The sequence below is a fragment of the Humulus lupulus genome, chromosome 8 (genome assembly GCF_963169125.1).
Source record: "Humulus lupulus chromosome 8, drHumLupu1.1, whole genome shotgun sequence".
Classification (NCBI taxonomy): Eukaryota; Viridiplantae; Streptophyta; class Magnoliopsida; order Rosales; family Cannabaceae; genus Humulus; species Humulus lupulus.
Window position 1 is genome coordinate 140,184,231 of NC_084800.1, and position 21,949 is coordinate 140,206,179.

Below are 21,949 nucleotides of genomic sequence, written 5' to 3' on the forward strand. Positions count from 1 at the left end.
AATTCTAAGACTTTTGACCATTAAAACTACTATACATAGACACTATTCTTAAGAAATCATACATACGAAACACTCATAACTTTATTAAAAACTATAAGGTAAATGTTGAAATTCATAAATTCGGGGTATGGGATCCCATTGTTTGAAAAATAAAACATATCTTAACTTAATTGAAATTGTTTACAAAACCAAGTGCGGAAAATACATAGAAACATAATAAAAAAAACTTAAAATAACTTCGTCCTCGAATCGTTCACGCAGTCTATCGCATCCATTCTTCCTCATTACACAACCCCAAGCTGCCATGAATCCTTCCACCGCCATAACTATTTTCCTGCATACATAAAAATAAAGGAATGAGCCTAATGCCCAGCAAGGAAAATCTACTAAAACATAAAACATACACATAAACTATATCATCAACATATACTATAAACATATATCATATACTACTACAATGGCCATTATACTACTTGGGGCTTGTAAACTAAACAAGTCATATGCCCAATAGATTGGTGGGGCTTGCTAGCTAAGCAAGTCGTATGCCCATAATTTATTGGGGCTTGTTAGCTATACAAGTCATATGCCTAAGGTCTATAAACATACTATACATAATGTAACATAAGATAACATGACATAACATAAAATAGCATAACATATCAAATAAACATATAAATTCTATCCTATTTTCCTTACCAATATCGGGATTTGAGAACAAGGACGAGATTTAGAACACTCCTAAAACCAATAATAAGAAGGTGAGTATTTCTAAAAGAAAGAGATGATCAAGAAATGAACTAAACCACCCAGATGAAACTTACTGAAAGAAACCTTAAGTTCAAAGAACTTAAATACCTAACCAAGAGTGGAAAACAACGAGTTAGGATTTGAGTAAAGAAAACTAATGGAAACTAAAGAGTCATACAGAAATGAACATAAGATTAGGAATACTTTTGAATGTACTAGAACCGAACTACACCTCGATATAGAAAAACACACTATTTATCTTACTTCCCAAGTGTTTATAAAGCTTAAATTGAGAAAGCTTATAACCCAACCCAAGTGTTTATCACTCAATAGTAAACCTAGCAGCTTGAAGGCTCTGAACACAGCTTGAAGAATGAGAGAAATGGCTGGGTACTAGGTCCTATTTATAGAGTTCAAGGAGTGTAAAGATCTTCTTTTAGCTTGAATAAAAATAATGAATATTAATTGAAAAACATTTGAATATTCGTTCAGCAGAGGCTTAAGACTCGGTCAAAACGTTCAGAGGCTTGCTAAGAGGTTAAGGAATAAAATGAACTTGGTTTTAAAACATTTGAAAAACTTGCCCAAGGGCCGATATATCGCCCATTGTAGGCGATATATCGCCTGGGATTATGCCCCGAGTGTTCATCGATGCGTTTGTGCAAAGTTCATGTGTTTTTGTATTCCCCGTGTGGCGATATATCGCCCCTATAGCTGCGATATATTGGCATACGCTGAAATATTATACATGTAATTGCACTTTTTCATCTTAATTTGAATTGGGTAAACAGCTTTGACTGAGTCATATAACGTTTTGAAAGCTGCTGGCAGGTTCTTGGGTTTTTAAATATTTCTTTTATAAAACTATTCATAAAAAATTTCTTAATGTCTCAATAAACATGCACACGACAAGTGTCATGATCTTATTAGTTCTATCTAAACCTTGTAGTATAATAAATGACATCTTTATAATCAGCTATATTACTCGAACCTTATGTTATAATTAATATTCTTAAACTATAGGCTAAACTTATAAAATCTATAAGTGTTGCTACGAGTGTTCAACTAAGTCCCGACTTGAACCAAAATCCACAGTAATAAACATACTATAACTACTACTAGCTATTACTACTATTACTATAATTTAACTAGCTAAGTAAAGTTCTGGAACTCCACAGAGAAGAAAGCTGATCTTCTTTGGGATCAAGGAAGGAATTCAAAGATGGAACTTTGGGGGCTAGAAGCTTGGAACTTAGGGGATTACTTCAGAGACTTATTCAGGTTCAAGGTAAGCTTTTGAACCTGTTGATCAACTGAAATCTGCTGGTTTTGATTACTAGAACTTAGGCATGCATGAATTGGTTTCCAAGAATGGTTTTGAATGTTTGATGGGTGTAAAAATTAGTTTATGAGCTTGTTGGGATGTTTAGGTTGTATGAGTATGAATTCTGGGCTTAATTTTGAGGTTGGGTGAAGTTTGGTGTGTGAAATATGGGTTTAAGCTCGAGGAAAAACTTGAGGAAAAGGTTGGTTTTCTGGGTGTGGGGGTCGAGCCACGGCTCGAGAAGGGGCATGCCGTGGCCCGTGTGTGCATGAGGCCTGGGGAGGCCTCTGTTCTTGAGACGTGGCGCGGTGTTGGGCTAAGCATGCCGCGGCCCGTGTCTCCTTCCAGGGAGGCATTTTGCCTCTGTTTTGAGGCATGTGGCGGCCCTTAAGGGGTTGGGCTGCGACCTTAGTTCGAAGATTTGGTTGTTTTTTAGGTTTTTGGCTTGGGAACCCAATTGTTAAGGCTCGGGATGGATTTTATCACCCAGATTGATAAAATCCAAGGTTCCGGAAACTAGAGCTGTGACCCAAAGTTTATTTAATGGTTTAGAACTTGATGGATGGATGTTGTTGATATGTTGTGACTAGGTTTTCAGCGAGGCTCGGACTAGGGGACTGTGCTCAGGACATCGGTGCTTGGAAAGCTCGGGACACAGGTAAGAAAACGGTTGTACCCATAGAGTAGGGCGAGGCCCTATAGTTTGTGCTGCAGGGCATGACCCTATATGATTGTGTTGCAGGGCGTATCCCCCCATTGATTATGTGTGTATGTGTTTAATTATTTGTTTAATTATGCTATGTGTGCATATATGTGAATGAACGGAAAGAGCTAGGAACGGCGAAGGTCGAGAATGGCGAAGGCTGAGAACGACAAGGCTGAATACGGGAAGGGGCTGGGAGCAGCGTTAAGCACACGGAGTGTGAGTTGCTAGGGTGAGACCCCTATAGGATACCTGAGATATCCTCACGGTGCAGACCACGAACCCATGGCCTGGTAAAGCGCCTGGGACGGCATGGCCGTTATGTGTTTAGCTTGTTGGCGGGTTTTGTTATGTGTTAATTGATGCTTATACATATGTTATTTGCTTGTGTGGAGTTTTTTTGCTGGGCTTCGGCTCACGAGTGCTCTATGGTGCAGGTAAGGACAAGGGGAAAGTCGACCAACCATTAGTACGGAGAGCATGAAGCAATGCGCGTACATGTTTGGCCTGCCTGGCTGCCACGACCAAGGGTATTTTTGGGAGATGTTTGTACTAAACTTGATTTTGTCGTTTAGTCGACTTTAATTATATTTTTGAGTTGTAAATATTTCTAAATAGTATTTTGGGATCCCAAATGTATATCGCTTTATAATTTTTAATGAATGATGATATTTTCAAATTGTTTGACTTATATTATGAATTAGCTACACTTTTAACCTAAAACCTTGATTAGCGAGTTGATTGCACATTTATAACTCACTTAGTAACGACTCTAAGGAAGTAGGGTTTACATATAATGACTTGAAAAGACACCACTGGTGGGCCAACATGAAAATGGATGTGGTCGAGTTTGTAGCCAAGTGTTTAACCTGTTAACAAGTGAAAGCTGAACATCTGAAACTTGCTGGTTTACTACAATCAATACAGGTACCAGAGTGGAAATGGGAAGAGATTACTATGGATTTTGTAGTTGGATTGCCAAAGAATTCTAAACAACATGATGCTATTTGGGTTATAGTAGACCGATATACCAAATCAACACACTTTCTTCCAATACGCATGACTTATACTATGGATCAGTGGGCTGAATTATATGTTCAGAATATTGTTAAATTACATGGAGTGCCAGTATCTATAATTTTAGATCAGGATGCTTGATTTACTTCATTGTTTTGGGAAAGTTTGCAAAGAGCATTGGGCACAAGATTGAAGTTTACTACGACATATCACCCCCAATCTAATGGACAATCTGAAAGGACCATTCAAACTCTTAAAGATATGCTTCGAGCTTGTGTCTTAGATTTTCAAGGATCATGGGAGAAGTATTTGTGTCTAATAGAGTTTTCTTATAACAATAGCTTTCGTGAAATGATTGGTGTAGCACCATATGAAATGTTATATGGTAGAAAATGAGGTCACCAATTCATTGGGATGAAATGGGAGAAAGAAAGTATCTTGGTCTAGATCTTGTCAGAAGGAGAACTGAAGCAGTAGAGAAAATAAGAAAGAGAATGTTAACTGCTCAGAGTAGACAAAAGAGTTATGTTGATCAAAAGCGAAGAGATGTGGAGTTCAATATTGGGGACAAGGTATTTCTGAAAATTGCCCCTTTGAAAGGAGGAATGAGGTTTGGAAAGAAAGGGAAGTTAAGCCCGAGATTTATTGGACCTTTTGACATATTAGAATAGGTGGGAAAGGTAGCCTATAAATTGATATTACCACCATCATTGTTGAATGTCCACGATGTTTTTCATGTATCATTTTAGAGAAAATACGTTCTAGATCCTTCACATGTGCTAAACTATGAGCCAATAGAAGTTGAACAAGACCTAACATATGAAGAAAAACTAGTGAAAATTCTTGACATAGAAGAGAAAGAGTTGAGAAATAAGAAAATTTCACTAGTTAAGGTCTTGTGGAGAAGTTCAAATATTGAGGAAATGACATGGGGATGAGAAGATGAAATGAGATCCAAATACCCAGAGTTATTTGGGTAAGAGAATTTCAAGGACGAAATTTTTATATGGTGTGAAAGATTGTGGCACCAACATTATTTTGATATAATATAGGCAATAATCACATGATTTCCTTGCATCACATTACATATCATACAATATGTATAATTTGAGCATATGCATATTCTTGTAAGTGTTTCCATGTATAAGTATAAAAGTTGTATATATGATGTCTATGTGTATGTTTAATATTATTAACCTTTTGGCATTTTAGTTGTCTTTTATGGGTGTATTATGTGCTCAAGATATAAGAAAGTATAAAAAATATGAACAAGGCAAGAAATCAAGTGAGAAAAGTGAGATATAGAAGGCAAAAGATGTTAAGCGGTGAAAAATAGTACAATGCCGATTACTAGTATTTCAGTGTAAAATTGAGCATTAGTGGATATACCAAATATAATTGATGTATGATTAAGGTCTCGTTGATGAATTAAAAATGGTTTTAGAACCATTAGATCAAGTCTTGATGGGAGGTATACATAATCAGTGGTGTTGACGCAAAGTCAAAACGAGCTTAGCATAAGTACGCTACACTCAATCGGGTAAGCATAACTATTGGGTATGGACTTAAGGTTTGGTGTGAGTATTTCACACATAAGGAAAATAGGCCTAGCAGATGATTAAGTCGAAATTATTGAAGTGATAAGGTTTTCATAAGTCAAAAAGTGAAATGATAAGGTGAAAGGTGTCAAATTTTGATACAATAAGGCCAAATCATTGAAAATAAAGGATTGTCATCAACCTTATCACTTTCTACGACCAAGCCTCTGAAAAACATAGAGAAAAGAAAATCAAAAACATTTCTTGGCTGGCTTAAAGAGATTATAAGGAGATCCAAGTTAAATCAAAGCCAAAGAAGTGGATTAAGCTTAGTTTTGGCCTTTTTATGGTAAGTTCTTGTACTTGGAAGTTAAACCATGTTTTTCAATTTTTCTGAGAGCTTATCTATAGTGTTTTAATTTTTTAAGACATTTCTTGGTGGTTTCCAAGTGGTTTGAGGTTTAGAAAAACTAGAAGAGATTGTTTTTGCCGAAAAGTTACTTCGTAAGTGAAATTTTGTGTTTTATGAGGTTTTTGTGGTTATTGGAGTACAAACTGATTTTTGGATATTTGATTGAGTTTATAAGAGGGTAGATATGTTTATAAATGTTTGAATAGACGTGGAGACTCATATAATTTGGGTGATGATCTTTGAAATTATAATTTTATCAAAATCGGTATATGATAACTTTGTGATGAATTATATTGGTATTTGGGATATGTGGTTATGGAAGATTATTTGGTGTTTATTACTGATTGATTTTGATATTTGGGGATAGCTAAAATTAAGGGGAAGCTCTGTTTAAATTTCTCCAAGTGTCTAAGATAAATCTAATGCTCGATCTAAGTGGTTTAAGGCATTTTAGGCATGATTTCGATATGAAATTTGATATGATGTTTTGTGGATATTTTTAAATGATAGTTCGATGCCTTACTGCCATCATTATACTGTGAAATTCATACCACTGCTAGGATAAGCACATCAACACCTAAGTCACCACTTGTTACACGGTGAAATATATTTTGAACACAAGGTAAGTGAAGTACTCAACTGCAACACAAGAATTACATGTTATGTGAAAGTATGCATTATATATAAGACCATGCATGATATTATGATGTTTAATTAAGTGATGGCTTATCAAGTTTTATGCAACATAAAAGTAAGTTGTAATAAGTAGTTTAAGTTCAGTGCCATTGTTTTGAAAAGGCAAATGAAAGTGTAAGTAAGTGTTAACGAAGGCCTATAGTTAGGCTCATAGTGGCAGCCCAATAATTTGGGCTAGGTTTTAGTGAACCAATTATATTGATTTCCATGTTCTCGTTTTTATTTCTCCTCCATATGAGTTATTGTTATATGTATTGACACCACAGTGTGTGGCCGCCTTAACTCTTGAGCCCGATGGGGCAATGATGGAATAAGGTTTTTAATGCGCCCTACTGTGGTGATGGTTAGCCGGAGGAGAACCCATGGGATTTTATATTATATGTGTAACAAGCCCTGCATGCATTGGCCTAATCAAACAATGTGCACAATATTAAGGGCCAATTTTTTTAAAAAGTAGTTGTGTATGTCCATTGACATTGGGTAGTCATTAGCATTGCATGCATTACTTTGCATACTGAGCTTTAGGCTCACAGTTGTCTTGTCATGCAGGTAGAGAAAGAAATGGGTGAATGACAAAGGACAACTGAAGCATGGTCCTGACCCTGATTAGTACATATGAACATATCGACCTTTTGTGGGTTATTTCAGTTTATCAGTGTGTATGTTTGTAATAAAGTGTGAAGTTATGTTTTGAAAATAAATTGGGTTATTTAATACATATGTATAAAATGTTTAAGACACACTTTATGTTTAATGTAAATAATGTGAAATAAGTTTTCTTTTTAAAAAAAAAATCCAAACTTCCATTGAAAGTAATTATGATATAGTTTTAAAATGTAACACCTCAGATATTGGTTTAACTAAAATAACTGAGGATGTTATAGAACTTCAAGCCAAATTTTGACCATTATTCATATATATTCTAGAACAACACCGATTAATAAAAGATGTAGATATTTTTCTTAGCTTTCCATAGCTTTTTGAATCGTTGCATTTGGAGTTTAGATGAAAAATTATGCAGTGTCAAAACCGAGAAATGAAACAAACTGAAATAATCAAGGCTACTAGAAATTGATCCGAGAGGCACCACTGCACCTGGACTGCTGCCAGAATTGAAATTTCATCTTGAGTCAGAGCTTCAGGAGCCATTGTGCCTGGACTTATGCGCAATTGCGCCTTTCGAGTAGATTTTCATTTTTTAATGAATTTTAATTGGAGTTTTTAGGGTAATTTCTTGTGAGCTATATATATATAAGCTTATGGTTTCATTAAAAGAACTTCTGGAACGTCTTGGAGGCACTTTTATAATGTCTTAGAGGTAGAGAATACATTGGAGAACAAGGAGAAGAAGGATTGAAGCCAAGTTAAATGTTACTGGTTTAATGTTTGTGATCAAGAACTAATCATATTTTCTAGAGTACTGATTGAACTATTTTAAGTTATTGAATTAAAGTTTTGATATTATTCCCATGAAGTTTCTCTAATATGTTCATGCATTCTTTTGTTTAAAGTTTTGATATGTTCATGCATTCTTTTGATATTAAAATGCTTGATCACCATTGAATTGAATTGAAATTTATGATTTTACACTTGCGAGAGGTAATCTTAAATTGGACCTAGAATTGCATGACATAGGAAAAGTGTGAGATTAAGAAATTCCATGATTTCAATGAGTTTCATTAAGAGAACCATATTTCTTAATGAATTCTTGTTTAATTAATATTGAATAGAGATATCTTGTTGATTAATCAAGAATAATTTCACTTACACTTGAGAAATGTAGATGGTTTAAATTAGGGTTCTTGAAATTAAAAATTAGGGGAATAGATTGTGATAATTGATAAACTAAGATTCATAATTTAAAATAGGAAAATCAATATTCTAGGTTTACATTCTCTAATTTTCAATTCGTTCATCGTTCTTATTTTATTCTTTTATTTATTTGATTCAAAATCCTTATTTTCAATTTCTCTAATTAAAATTAAAGACTTAAGATATTAGTAGTTGGCAAACTAATAAATCAATCCATGCGGGTTCAACATCCTTTTCAATTAAAACTATACTATAATAACATCGTACGCTTGCGGTAATAAAATGTGTTAAGTTTTTGGCGTCGTTGCTGGGGATTGAAATTTTTTATTTATTGCTAATATTATTTCTGTAAGTCTTTGTTTTACATTATACTTAATTTTTATTTTTTACTAACTTTATTGTTGCTCTTGAATTGTGCACAGTTCATGTGAAGAGTTAGAAGCTCTACTCCAATTGAAGCTTTTGATCCTAAAATTGAAGGTACACTCAGAAAGATAAGGGCAAGACAAAGGTTATTTTCAAATGGAGAATAACAATCAAGAAGACAAAAATGCAGGTGCTAATGTTGGTGGAGCTAACATCCAAGAAAATTCACCACCACAACCACAACAACAATGGACTGTTCTTGATTTCTATATGCCCGTTGTTAGGGAGAACCTCACTGGAATTGCTAATCCTGTCGTTGCTGCTAATAATTTTGAGTTGAAGACGACATTAGTAAATATGGTGCAACAAAATCAGTTTTGGGGTATGGCTACTGAAGATACTAATATTCATCTAGAAGTTTTCCTAGAGGTTTGTGCTACACTAAAGATGAATGGTGTTTTTGATGACGCCATTAGACTGTGTCTCTTTCCTTTCTCTATATGGGATAGAGCACGGAATTGGTTGTAATCTCCACCACCAGGCTCCATTACTACATGGGATGAAATGGCAAGAAAATTTCTAGTGATGTTTTGCCTTCCATCAAAATATACTCAATTAATAAGTGATATAGGTCAGTTCAAACAGCTTGAATCTCAACCATTCTATGAGTCTTGGGAGAGGTTCAAGGATTTACAATGTCGCTGCCCCCAACATGGTTTTGAAAAATAGATTCAAGTGCATTTCTTCTACAATGGGTTGAATGGTTCAACCAGGACTGTAATAGATGCTGCTGCTGGAGGTGCATTAATTGGAAAGACTGCTGACGAAGCGTTTAATTTTATGGAAGAGAAGACTATTAATAGTTGTCAATGGCACAATGAGCATTCAATGCCTCAAAAGGTTGCTGGGTTGTATGAAGTGGATCCAATGACATCTATAGCAGCTCAGTCGCTGCCTTATTCAATCAAGTGCTTGCCTTAGCAACCAAAAGTAGCTCATCTATCATTGAGAGTGTTGCAATTGCATCTCCATCACAAGGGACAGACTTAAATCTGGAGCAAGCACAATATGTGTCTAATGGAAATTACAACTAATGGAGTAATAATATGCCAAATTATTATCATCCAGGGTTGAGGAATCATGAGAACTTCTCTTATGCCAATAACAAGAATGTTTTGCAACCACTTCCTGGTTTTAATGCTCAAGTAGAGAAGAAGCAATCTTTGGAGGACATATTGGGTACTTTTATGATGGAGACCCGCAAGAGATGTAATAAGAATGAAGAAATGTTGGATAATATTGAAACTCATATGTCCAACATGGGCGCTACAATGAAGTCCATGGAGGTCCAAGTGGGAAAATTGGTGACTACTATTGGTTCTCTAAAGAAAGGGAGTTCTCCTAGTGACATAGAAGTGAATCCCAAGGAGAAATGTAAAGCCATATATCTGAGAACTGGTAAGGAGAAAAAGATTCTTCCAATGGTGGATAATAAGATAAAAAGTGAACCAGTAGTATGAGAAATTGAAAAAGAGGAAAAAGTAGTAAAGAACAATATTAATGAGACGTCAACTACAAAGAAAGACACCTTCCTAAGTATCAACCTCCATTACCATATCCTCAAAGATTCCTAAAGAAGAACCTTGATAAGCAATTTGTAATTTTTTTAGAGATATTCAAGAAGATGAACATCAATATTTCATTTGTTGATGCTCTTGAGCAAATTCCTAATTATGCACGTTTATGAAGGAGGTTATGTCAAAGAAAAGAAAGTTTAAGGATTATGAAACTGTGAAGCTTATAGAGGAATGTAGTGCCATATTTTAGAAAAAGCTGCCACAAAAGCTAAAGGATCTAGGGAACTTTACTATTCCTTGTAAGATTGGAGGACTGTCATTTGATAAGGCTTTGTATAACCTTGGTGCTAGTATTAATTTGATGCTGTTACCAATTTTTAAGAAGTTGGTTCTTAGGGAGGTAAAGCCTACAACCATTACTTTGCAACTTGTTGATCGTTCTTTTACATATCCATGTGGAGTTATAGAATATGTCTTAGTTAAAGTGGATAAGTTTGAATTTCTTGCGTATTTTGTGGTGTTGGATATGGAGGAGGACCATGAGATTCCATTGATTCTTGGTCACCCTTTCTTAGTAATTGGTGGAGCACTTATTACAAGCATGTCATTTAACCCTGCGAGTTAATGAAGAAGAGATTCGATTTGATATTTACAATGGTGCGAAGTGGCCAGTAATTGTAACGACCCTAATTCACTAATTAGGCTTAAGGGCCTTGATTAGTGTGCCTGGAGAGCATAATGGAGACTATGTGTGATTTTAATGATTAAGATGCATGATTATGATTTTAAGCATGTTGTATGTCTATGTGTATTATGTTATGTGATAATTATGCTATGTGATTTGTACCATGTGGGTGTGGTGATATCAATGTGATGCACGTGCCGAGACGGTCCTAGAAAGCTAGATAATGGTAACTGGTGATTTGGTAACCTGCGTAACTGTTAGTAACCATAGAGAGTAACAGGTTTTATTGGAAAAGTGGTAGAATTGTAATGTTAGTAAAAGGACAAGTGCGCCCTTGAGGTTTAGTTAGAAAGGGATATTTGAGGAGGGTTAAAGTGGTCTTTTGGCAGTGAATAGATGAGCTTCAGCTGAGAGGAAAAGTTAGTCACGTATAACATTTTGGAGATTGGTTTATGCTGAAATTAGAGGAAAGTCTAGAAGAAAAGAGAAGAAGAGGAAAGCTGGAGTTAGGAGACCTAAGAAGAGAGAGAGCTTTGATGGTTTAAGGTAACTAAGCTGAGCATAAGCCAAGAATACTTAGAGGTAAGAATTTGTCTATGATTTGCTTAAGTTTCAAGCCTGGTTTTTTTTAGAAGATAAGCATGAATTGAAACAAGTTATTAGCTGGTTTTGCATGAATTTAGAGTTGGGATAATCAAAAGGGAAGGTGATTTAAAGCTTGGATTGGAGGAGCTCAAGTTGAATTTCTGATTGAGGTAAGGGTATTAAACATGTTAGCAATCTCGTAGCTGTTATGGTTTAGGAATCTAGAGGTCTGGTTTGTACTTTTCTCAAGTTTTGGTTTAAATGTTTGAGTCTGAAATTTGAGTATGAAATCTGAGAGTGATTGTATAACTGAGCTAGATTATGATGTTTGTAGGTTGTTGAAAGGTTTTTTTGGGGTTTTGAGTTGGTTTTGGGGCTTAGGTATGAGTTTGGGGTGATTTGAAGTGATTTGGCTTCGGGAAAAATGTAAGGGAAAACACAGAAATCTGGGTTCGCGAAGGAGCGCCGCGGCCCTGTTCTTGGGCGCTGCGGCGCGAGGCTGTCTCTGGGCAGAGCAAGCTCTCTGACTTGCTGGGCGCTGCAGCCCTATAGGGCAGCGCCGCGGCGCTAGGCCAATTTCAGGACATGGAAATTTGTAATTTTGAGCCTTTGCTTCGGGGGTTCGGGGGATGTCTTCGATGCGTTGTTTTAGGGATTTGGGGTTCCGAGAGTGTGGGATTGGTTCCGGGGAGGTAGCTTTGGATTGATTAGTGACAAAGGATGTTTCATTTGTGTTGTGATTAGGTCTTTGGAGAGGCTCGGGGTAGAGGACCGTGCTCGCGGCTTTGAGGCATCGGAAACTAGTGAATTGAAAGGTAAGAAAACTGCACCCGATTGTATGATTGAGATGGGACTAATTGCTCCCGAGAATTGTGTCGTGTCAATGTTGGTATCACGCCAAGGGACATGTAAAAGCGGCCTAAGAGTGCCGTACTTGATATTAGTGCATAGGGCGCGAATTGGCCACTGGTAGCCAAGAACAACGGGATAACGGAGGGAGCAGTCTGAGGGCGCTAGCCCTAGTTATCGTTTGTGAACTGTGTATATTATGAATGGATATGCCTAGTATGTGGAGTACCTGAATATACTGACTGATGATATGTCTGAGTTTATGTGATGCAATGTGAGATATTGACTTGTCTGCTAATTGTTCATGCTCTGTTGTTGTTGTGTTTCTTGCTGGGCCTTGGCTCACAGGTGCTACGTGGTGCAGGTAAAGGCAAGGGCAAGCTGGACCAAGCCTGAGGTGGAGAGCTCCGAGGTGGAATGTACATAGCCAGCGGTTCGACCGCCACGGTCGAGGAGTGGACCAGGAAAGGGATCACCTAACTGCTTGTTTTTGCCTTAGTATGGCCGGTTGTTGTAGATAAACCTTGTGTCTTTTGTAAACGGTCTTTGGACTTAATATTTTTGAGATCCCATGTAACAGATGATACTTTTTAATGAGAATGTGGCTTTTGAGACCAAAACGCTTTTAACCCTAGTTCTTTTATAGTTTCAATGACACGATTTTATTTAAATATACTTGATTAGCAAGTCTGGAACTTTATAAACACACAGTGTAACGGTCTTGGCTATCCAGGGCATTACAGTAATTGTGAATACTTGTAAGAGAATAAAATCAATCTCTCCATTAGTGAATGAAGATAAAAAAGAGGAGATGTGTGTAGATCCTTTACAACATGGTAGCGAGAAAATTTCCTAAGAAGAGCATTTACCAACTGTCATGGTTCATTCCACTGTTTACAAGGAGAAGACTAAAAAATGTTTGATAAGAAGATGCCACAGAAAGAATATGTATCGGGACAACAAGTCTTGTGTGTCCACTCAAGTTTTCAGTCTTTAATAAGAAAGCTTAAATCAAGGTGGATGGAGCCTTTTACCATTACAAAAGTTTTTCCTTGTGGTCTCAGCACTTTAAAAGGAGAGAAATGGTCTATCTTCTGAGTTCAAAAGCATAAACTCAAGCATTATCATGAAGATGATGAAGACCATGTGAAAGCAACGCTGCATGGAAATCCAAGTTAAAGGAGAACGACAACATCTAGCTAAAGATGATAAAATGAGCACTTCTTGGGAGGCAACTCATGTTTTTTATCTAGTTTCTATTTTTATTTATTTTAAGGTTGAAGCACATGAACATAAAGCCAATTTGTCACAATACGCATCAATTCCTTCTGCCACATCTAATCAAGGAAGTCATCTATACTTTATTTATTTTTCATTTGTGTTACATTGAGGACATTGTTCAGTTTAAGTTGGGAGGGGGGGATAATATTTTTATGATTTTTGCTTTATGTTTTTTTTTTTTTGGGTAGTTAGATTATTAGATGACTGTATTAACTAAGATATTATTTGAGACCTATGAGCATTGATGATGATGATGCTAATGCTGATGCTAATACTTTGATAGTACTCAATATGTGCAAAAAATGTGTGGATTGTTTGCTTGATTTATCATGTTTACTTTTATATTGTCATCTTATATGTTTTGAATGCACACTATTTTACTTGTTCTATGCATAATGTTGTTCTGTGGGTATGAGGAGACTTGGATTGTTTGGTTGATATTGAGATAAATAGAACTTGCTTGATTTATGTGTTGAGGCAAAGTTCTAAATATTTGTTGTGTAGATATGAGGAAGGCATATCTTTGGAATGTTTGAGCCAAAAAGCTAACCTTTTATACACATTATCATTTGCTGTCCTCTTTTGAGCCTAATATTTCCTATTTTATTCTTTGATATTTGAAATAAACTTAAGCTTTTGACTTTGAGCCATGAACTTGAAAATTTTACCTTCATCCTATTTTCCACCATAAACGTAGGTTGAGTTGAATTGATTGGATAGATGATGTAAAGTGGGAATTTTGGGTATATTATGGAAAGGTTATTTTGGAAAAGTTTTGGCGTTTGTAAAAAATATTTATTGAGTTTTGATCCATTTGTGTTTTCTTGAAAAGTTCTCTTGTAAAAAAAGAAAAAAAAACAAAATAAAAAATATATTACCAAGAGACAAATGCTAGATGGATTATAACTCATTTAAGCAAAAAAAATTGAAGCATGAAATGTAAAATGTTGAAAGAGAGGAATGTAAAGGGGATTAGAGTATTATTTGAGTTTGTTGATTTGTAAGTTTATGGTGTGAAATTGACCTTACATGTCATTCTTATCCACCATTTACCTAAGCCTAACATTGTAAGCCTAATAAAGTCCTTACGACCTACATGATTTTTTATTTACATTAGTGGAGATGCATTGATTGAGCAAGCTTATGGTTATTTTCACTGTTTTGTGGTTTGATGGAGTCTTAATGCACATGAATCATATAATGTTTAGATTTTGTAAAATTGATATGTATGCACTTAAATGAGATGACAATGTTTAAGTTTAAATTTTGATGGATTGAAATTCCGATATCATGTTTGTTGCACATTTGAGTAGTTGAAAAAGTTTGAGCATAATGAGACAATACGCCATTGATCTAATTCTTGGTTATGTTCATTTGATAATTTTATTTTATTTTCTTTAGTATTACATTTTATTTACTTAAGTATTGAATTTTATTGCTTGAGGACAAGGAGTCGTTCAAGTTTGGGGGTGTGATGAGTGCGTTTTTATACACTCATTCTTATATTTTAAACTATGAATTGTTGTATTTTCCTTAAGATTTTGTTTAGTTTTGATGTATTCTCTTGAGTGTGTTGGAATAAGTTTAATTGATGATTTTGTGGCCAACGTGTAATTTCAAGCTGCATTTTGACCATTATTCCTTTATATTTTGGAAAAACTCTTACAAATAGAAGTTGTAGATCTTTTTCTCAGCTTTCCATAAATTTTTTAATCATGGCATTTGGAGTTTAGATGAAAAAGTTATGTATGTTTTACTGAGAAATGTCAAAAGCGAGAAGTGAAACGAGCTGAAAAAATTTAGGCTACTAGAAACTGTCCCGAGAGGCGCCATTGCGCCTAGACTACTGCCGGAACTTAAAATTTCATCTCGAGTCAGAGCTTTAGGCGCCATTGCACCTTGCACATAGATTTCAATTTTTAATTGGAATTTTTATGGTAATTTCTTGTGGGCTATAAATATATGCTTAGGGTTTCATTAAAGGGACTTTTGGAATGTCTTGGAGGCACTTTTGGAACGTCTTAGAGGCAGCGAATACATTGGAGTATAAGGAGAATAAGGATTGAAGCCAAATTGAACATCTAAACTAGTTTTTCTTCTCTTACTTTTCTTTTTAGTTCAATTAGTCATGAACATGAATGTTATTGGTTTAATATTTGTGATCATGAACTAAATATATTTTCTACAGTATTGATGAAACTATTTTATGTTATTGAATTAAAGTTTTGATATTATTCCCATGAAGTTTCTCTAACTTGTTCATGTATTCTTTTGTTTAATGTTATCTTTTTAATGCTTGATCATCATTGAATTTAATTGAGATTTATAATTTTACGCTTGAGAGAGATAATCTTAAATTGGACCTATAATTACATGACATAGGAAAAGTGTGAGAATGAGAGATTTCATAATTTCTATGAGTTTTAAAGCTCACCTTCCTTTTGTATTATGTTTCCACATTTGTGACAGACTCAATGTAGGCCATTGTCGCCTAAAATTGTCTTGAAAACAATGATGCAAAATTGTTCTACCATGACATTATAAATGCGGGCTGTAACTTCTTAAACCATATTTGAGCATTTTTTGTCAATGTAATAGCTAATCATCTACACTTCAGTGGTGTTGGTACCTGATCCATCTCCATCAGATTATTGAATTGAACGAGATATTTAAATGAAAAGGGCATACAAAAACCCTTTGGTAATTTTGTCTCACATATTTTTTTCAAAAAGGGCAATGGAGCATTCCATTTAAAGATTCCATTTTTCTATTCTTCTATAATTTTGAGAACTCTTCGAACATCTTCATAATTTATTTCCTACAAGTAGTTATTTAGTTACAAATTGAGCCCCTTGGCTATTGTTCTCACTCTTCTCTGGGCCTTTGTACTTGAATTTTTGAGGTAACTAAACTTTTTGGCAATCTCTTCCTTCTATTTAATTATTCCCTCATATCTCCCATTATTTTTAGCTCACCTCTCCCTGAGTCGAATAAACACAATGCTAGGATATCAAACACAAGCATCGAATTATTAATCCCTACGCGTTGAGGCAATTTTTTGTCAACCAAAAATAAAAGAGAATTAAACGATTATAAAAGAATAACACAAGAGTTTTTACGCGGTATAGTAGTTAAAATCTGTAATAACCCGATTTAATTTTTTTATATTTTAAATAATTGTGTTTAAATATTTAAAATATGTGGTTGAATGAAATTAAAATAATAATTGATATATATATTATTTTAATTTATGAGAATTATGGGTGGATCACTTTAGAATAAAGTTTGGGACTTAAGTGTAAAATAAATATATAAGAGAAATATTTATTTTACTAGATAGTTAAGGGTTAAATAAATTCTATAAAGAACCTAGAACAAGTTTATTAAATTATTGGGACACTTGGAAATTTATTTGAGAAGCCTGGAACATGAATGTGTTTGGACTCACACAAAATCATAGAATTATTTTTAGACCATAGTTTGGTTTTTAATCATTTTTATTATATAGTTTGTTATTTAATGGAAATGATTAGCATATAGTTTGGTCATGGAAAGTTTAGCATTGAATTACATTCCCTAGATTTGTGCAAGAGGTTGCATAAGATAATTTCAACACATTTTCTTTATGCTTGAGCACTATAGTTTCGCCAAGACTAAGTGAGAGTTAACCAAGGCTATTTCAAATTTCAAAAGTTAATGGGTGGTTATGGGAGGTTAAGGGCTGATGAGAACCTTCCTACTCATTTTTGCACAACCAATTTCAAAATCCACTAAGAGAGGAAAAGAGGAAAGTTGAGAGAAGGAAAGGAGAAGAAGAAAGCCTTGGCTCTCTAAGGTTTCGACCAAGTAGTGATTAACACAAGGTGAGTGCTGAATCCAATTCTGTAACACCCCAAGTTGATAATAAGGTTTAGGACCTTGATTAGCGTGCCTGGAGGGCAATAAGTGAATTAACATGATAATATACGAATTTAAATGAGTATGTGATTAGAATGCATGTGTTAGGTGGTATAAATATGCATGTGGACCTCGTTTGCATGATAGGGGTAAATTGGTAATTTTAGGCCGTTGAGGGCATAAATGTGATAATTGTATTATGTGATTTGTACCACGTAAGTGTGGTGATATTAATGTGATGCATGTGCCGAGAGAGTCCTAGAGAGCTAGTTAACTTAAAAGTCACAACGAGATTTTATAACCGGCTCGGGAGGAGCCTAGTGGTACTTTGGGGAATTTCGTAAATTGAGTTGAGAATTAGTGGTTAATGGTTATTGGTGATTGAGTAACCTGGGTAACCATTAGTAACTACTGAGAGTAACAAGGTTAGATGGAAAAAAATGGTAGAATTGTAAAATAGGAGAAAGGACAAGAGTGCCCTTGAGGTTTAGTTAGGAAGGAATTCTAATGGATGGGTAAAGTGGTCATTAGGCAAGGGTTAGATAAAGTTCAGCTGAGGGAAAAAGGAATCACGTTTTATACTTAGTCACAATTGGGTTTATGCTGGAATTTGAGGAAAAAGCTAGAAGAAGAAAGGAAGAAGAGGAAAGCTGAATTTGGGAACCTAGGAGGAAATTCAAGAGGGTTGAAGGCAACCAAAATCAAAGTTAAGCTAGGATTGTTCAAAGGTAAGAGTTATGCTCTATTTTTGCTTGAGTTTAAGGTTGATTTTCAGAGATTGAGTGTGGAAATTTAAAGATAGGATGGCTGGTTTTATTTGAAAATTCAGTTTGGGTAATCAAAAGGAAGGTGGCTTGAAGCTGGAGTTAAGGAGAATTCAAGCTGAGTTTTGATTGAGGTATGAATCTTTAACATGTTTAAACTTTGTATCTGGTGTGGTTTAAAGATTTTAGAAGCTATGGGTTAAGTTTATGAAATATTGAAACTCAAGAATGGATTTTGAGTGTGATTGTGTAATTGAGCTGGTTTTTGATGTTTATAGGTTGTTAAATGGTTCATTTGGGGTTTTAAATTGATTTTGGGGCTTAGGTACTTGTTTGGGTTGAATTGGAGTTGTTTTGGCTCGGGAAAAATGCAGGGGAAAAACCAAAAATCTGGGTTCGCGTAGGGGCGCCGCGGCCCTGTTCTTTGGTGCCGGGGCGCAGGCTTGCATCAGGATCAGGAAAAGTTTCTGGGCGCCTAGGCCCTTGATGGGAGTGCCGCGACCCTAGGCTATTTTTGACAGCCAAATATTGCATTTTTAGGGCTTTTGCCCGGGGGCTCGGGGGATGGTTCCAATACATTGTTTTAGGGAATTAGAGGTCTCGAGAGTACGGGATTGGTCCCGGGAAGTTGTTTTGGGATTGATTAGTATTAAAAGTGTTTTATATGTGTTGTGACTAGGATTTTGGAGAGGCTCGTGATAGAGGACCGTGCTTGTGACCTTGGTGCATCGCAAAGCTCGGGATACAGGTAAGAAAACTGTAACACCCGTAGAGCAGGGCATGGGCCCATAGTGTTGTTGCAGGGCACGACCCTAGATTGTATTATTGCTAGGATATAGCTTTAAATGAATTATTATATGTTTGATTGTTGTTTGAGAATGCTATATGTGGTTATAGCAGAATGAACGGCAAAGGAGCCGGGAACGGCGAAGGGTCGAGAACGGCGAAGGCCGAGAACGGCAGTGGGGCCGGGAATATCACTTAGCACATGGGGTTCTTGTGGTTAGGGTGAGACCTCAGTGGATACATGGGATATCCTTACGGTGTAGACCGAGATCCCAGGCTTTGGTAACGCTTCTGGGACGGCATGGCCGTATATGTGTTTAAATCTTATGGGTTGTCTGATTAACTATGAATTATCTGCTATAGTGATTGTATGATATGCATATGTTATGTGCTGTATGAGTTTTCTTGCTGGGCTTTGGCTCACGGGTGCTTTGTGTTGTAGGTAAAGGCAAGGAGAAAGTCAACCATCCATGAGTATGGAGAGCGTGGGGGCGGCACGTACATGTTTGGCCTGCTCGACTGCTTTGGTTGGGGGCATTTGAGAAATCGCTGTATTAAACTATGTTTTTGATAATTAGTCATCTGTAAACCTATTTTGAATTGTAAATATTTTACAAACCTCATTTTGGGATCCCGAATGTTAAACTCTTGAATTTTAATGAAATTGAGTACTTTTAAAGATTACAGCCTTGACTTCCTGTTTAATCACACTTTTGTTCTAAAAACCTCGCTTAGCGAGTTAATTGCACTTTATAAACTCACTTAGTAACGACTCTAAGGTAGTAGGGCGTTACAAATTCTTTGTCTTCTCTTTGAATATTTGGGTCATGATGATGATTCTAGAGACCTTTGTGTTGTTGTATAATTATGTGCTAGCAAGAAGAGGAGAACACACAAAGTTTCGGACTAGGCTACTATAGAATCAAGGGTGAGTTTTGTTTTGTCCTCCTCTTGGATTTCCAAGTTTTGGTATGTTCTTGAAGTTTTGTGCATGTTTATAGAGCCTTAGAAACTCTAGAAAAGGAGTAGAAAACTCTCTAAGGATTCGGCCAACAAAGGTAAGAATTCTACCATTTTTCTTGGTCATTTTCGAAATGGTTGAATATTTGGATTTGTATAAAAATTCTGGGCTGTTTTGGTTAGGTTTAGATCTGAGATTGAGGTTTAATATGAAGGAATATTGATATTCTGTTGGTTTATCAAGGTCCTAGAGGTGTAGATCTAAGTTTTGGTGAGATCTAAGGAGTGGTTATAAATTTTGAGGTGGTTTCCACTTAAATTTGAACACCACCACCACCAACTTCGGTGGGTGGCCGGCGGTGTGGTGCAAGGGAAAATGGCATAGGGTGGTTAGCACCCCAAAATGCTTGAGAATATGATAGTGGGGCAGCTAGAAAGGGAAGCACCAACCCTTGGGCTTTGGTGCTATGGCCGAGTGGTGTAACCATCCTTGAGTGGCGGTTATGGAAGATAACCACCACCAAGGGTGGTGGTAATGATGATGATGATGATGATGATGATGATGATGATGATGATGATAATGATGATGAGGTTTGGGAAGTTTATCATGAGGTTGTTGATGTGAAATGGACTTATGTGAGTCTAATGGGTGTAGGCCGAAAATCACTTAAGCCAACTTAGTGCTCGGGACATGTTGCATGAGCCATGAATTGCTATGTATGTGTTCCCAAGGGACCAAAATTGTAATTTGGTCCCAAGACTATGAAAGTTTGACTTAGGGTTTGAGTTTGTTAACCCCAAGGCCCCTGAGATTTTTTTTGGGAATTTAAATAATTTTTAAGAAGTCAAGTTATTGATTTAACGAGCACAAGGTTCGGGAAATTATTACTTGAGATTCGAGTTAAGGTTTAGACTTGGGATTTTATTTTTAAGTTCAAGTTTGTCAATTTAAGGTTCGGAAAAATATTTTCATGGAGTAGAAAATATTTTAAGTTTACAAAATTACCCTTTTGAGCGTAGGGCTCGGGAATTAGAATTTCGAGATATACTTGGAGTTAGAACAAGAAATTTCAAACATAGATTAAGATTAAATTATTATTGGGAATAATAATTTTCTAAGTTGAGTTTGGGTTTCCAAGAGGGGTATTTTGGTCATTTTACCCTGAGGGCTCGGGTTAGGGCCTATAAAAAGTATTCTCCAGGTCGCGGAGGCCGCATGGCTCATGACCTCTATGTTAAACCCGATGGCCAAGAAATTGTTTATGGTGAATGATTGTTATTTATGATGCAATACTTGACTTGTAAATGTCTGAGATGTATTCCTAGTTAATTTAAAGTTTACTTTGCGTTATGCTATGCTATGAATTGAGTCTTGTGTTCTCTAGTTTGAACTTAGCTTCCTTACTGTGCGTTATAGCTCATCATTAACTCTGTGTGTAGGTAAGGGAAAGGCTTAAGAAACCATGCTGGCAGCTGAAAGGGATTCTGTCTGAAGTATGCATATTGTGAATCAACCAACCTGCATGGTTGATAGGGTTTCATCAAGTCTTCTGCTAATTTTAAAGTTCATGTCTTTTATGTTTTATTTACAAGTTTGAATCAAGAAGGCCCTATGGCAAATACTCTCTTTTAAGATCATTTTCAACTGTGTTTTGTTTTAAACTACTGAGATCTCATACTCGTTTATATTTTCAAACTTGTTTTGTGATGTAAATGCTTATTGCAATTTATCAAAGTTATTTAAGACCTCTAACATCATCTTTTACAAAAGTTGACCGCAAAGGTCGGGTTGATCACTAGGATCTTGTTGTCGTTTTCTAGTGAGTCTAGTCTTAGAAAATTGGGTCATTACAAAATCTACCTACGTCGAGCGACTCTTATTAATGAATTATGTGTTAAAGCCAAGAAGCAATTTCACAGAGTTTCTCAGTAAATATTTTTTGCGTGAAA

General features: G+C 35.8%; 1 protein-coding gene across 1 annotated transcript in view; it reads right to left on the minus strand.

Moving 5' to 3' along the window:
• Positions 1-247: 247 nt before the first annotated feature.
• The window catches only part of LOC133798513 (uncharacterized), a 57,568-nt gene continuing 35,866 nt past the window's right edge, over positions 248-21,949 (minus strand). Inside the window, exon 5 of the mRNA XM_062236831.1 lies at positions 248-334. Within this exon, the coding sequence (XP_062092815.1) occupies positions 263-334 (72 nt within the window). The 3' untranslated portion in view covers positions 248-262. The remainder of the gene's footprint in view (positions 335-21,949) is intronic.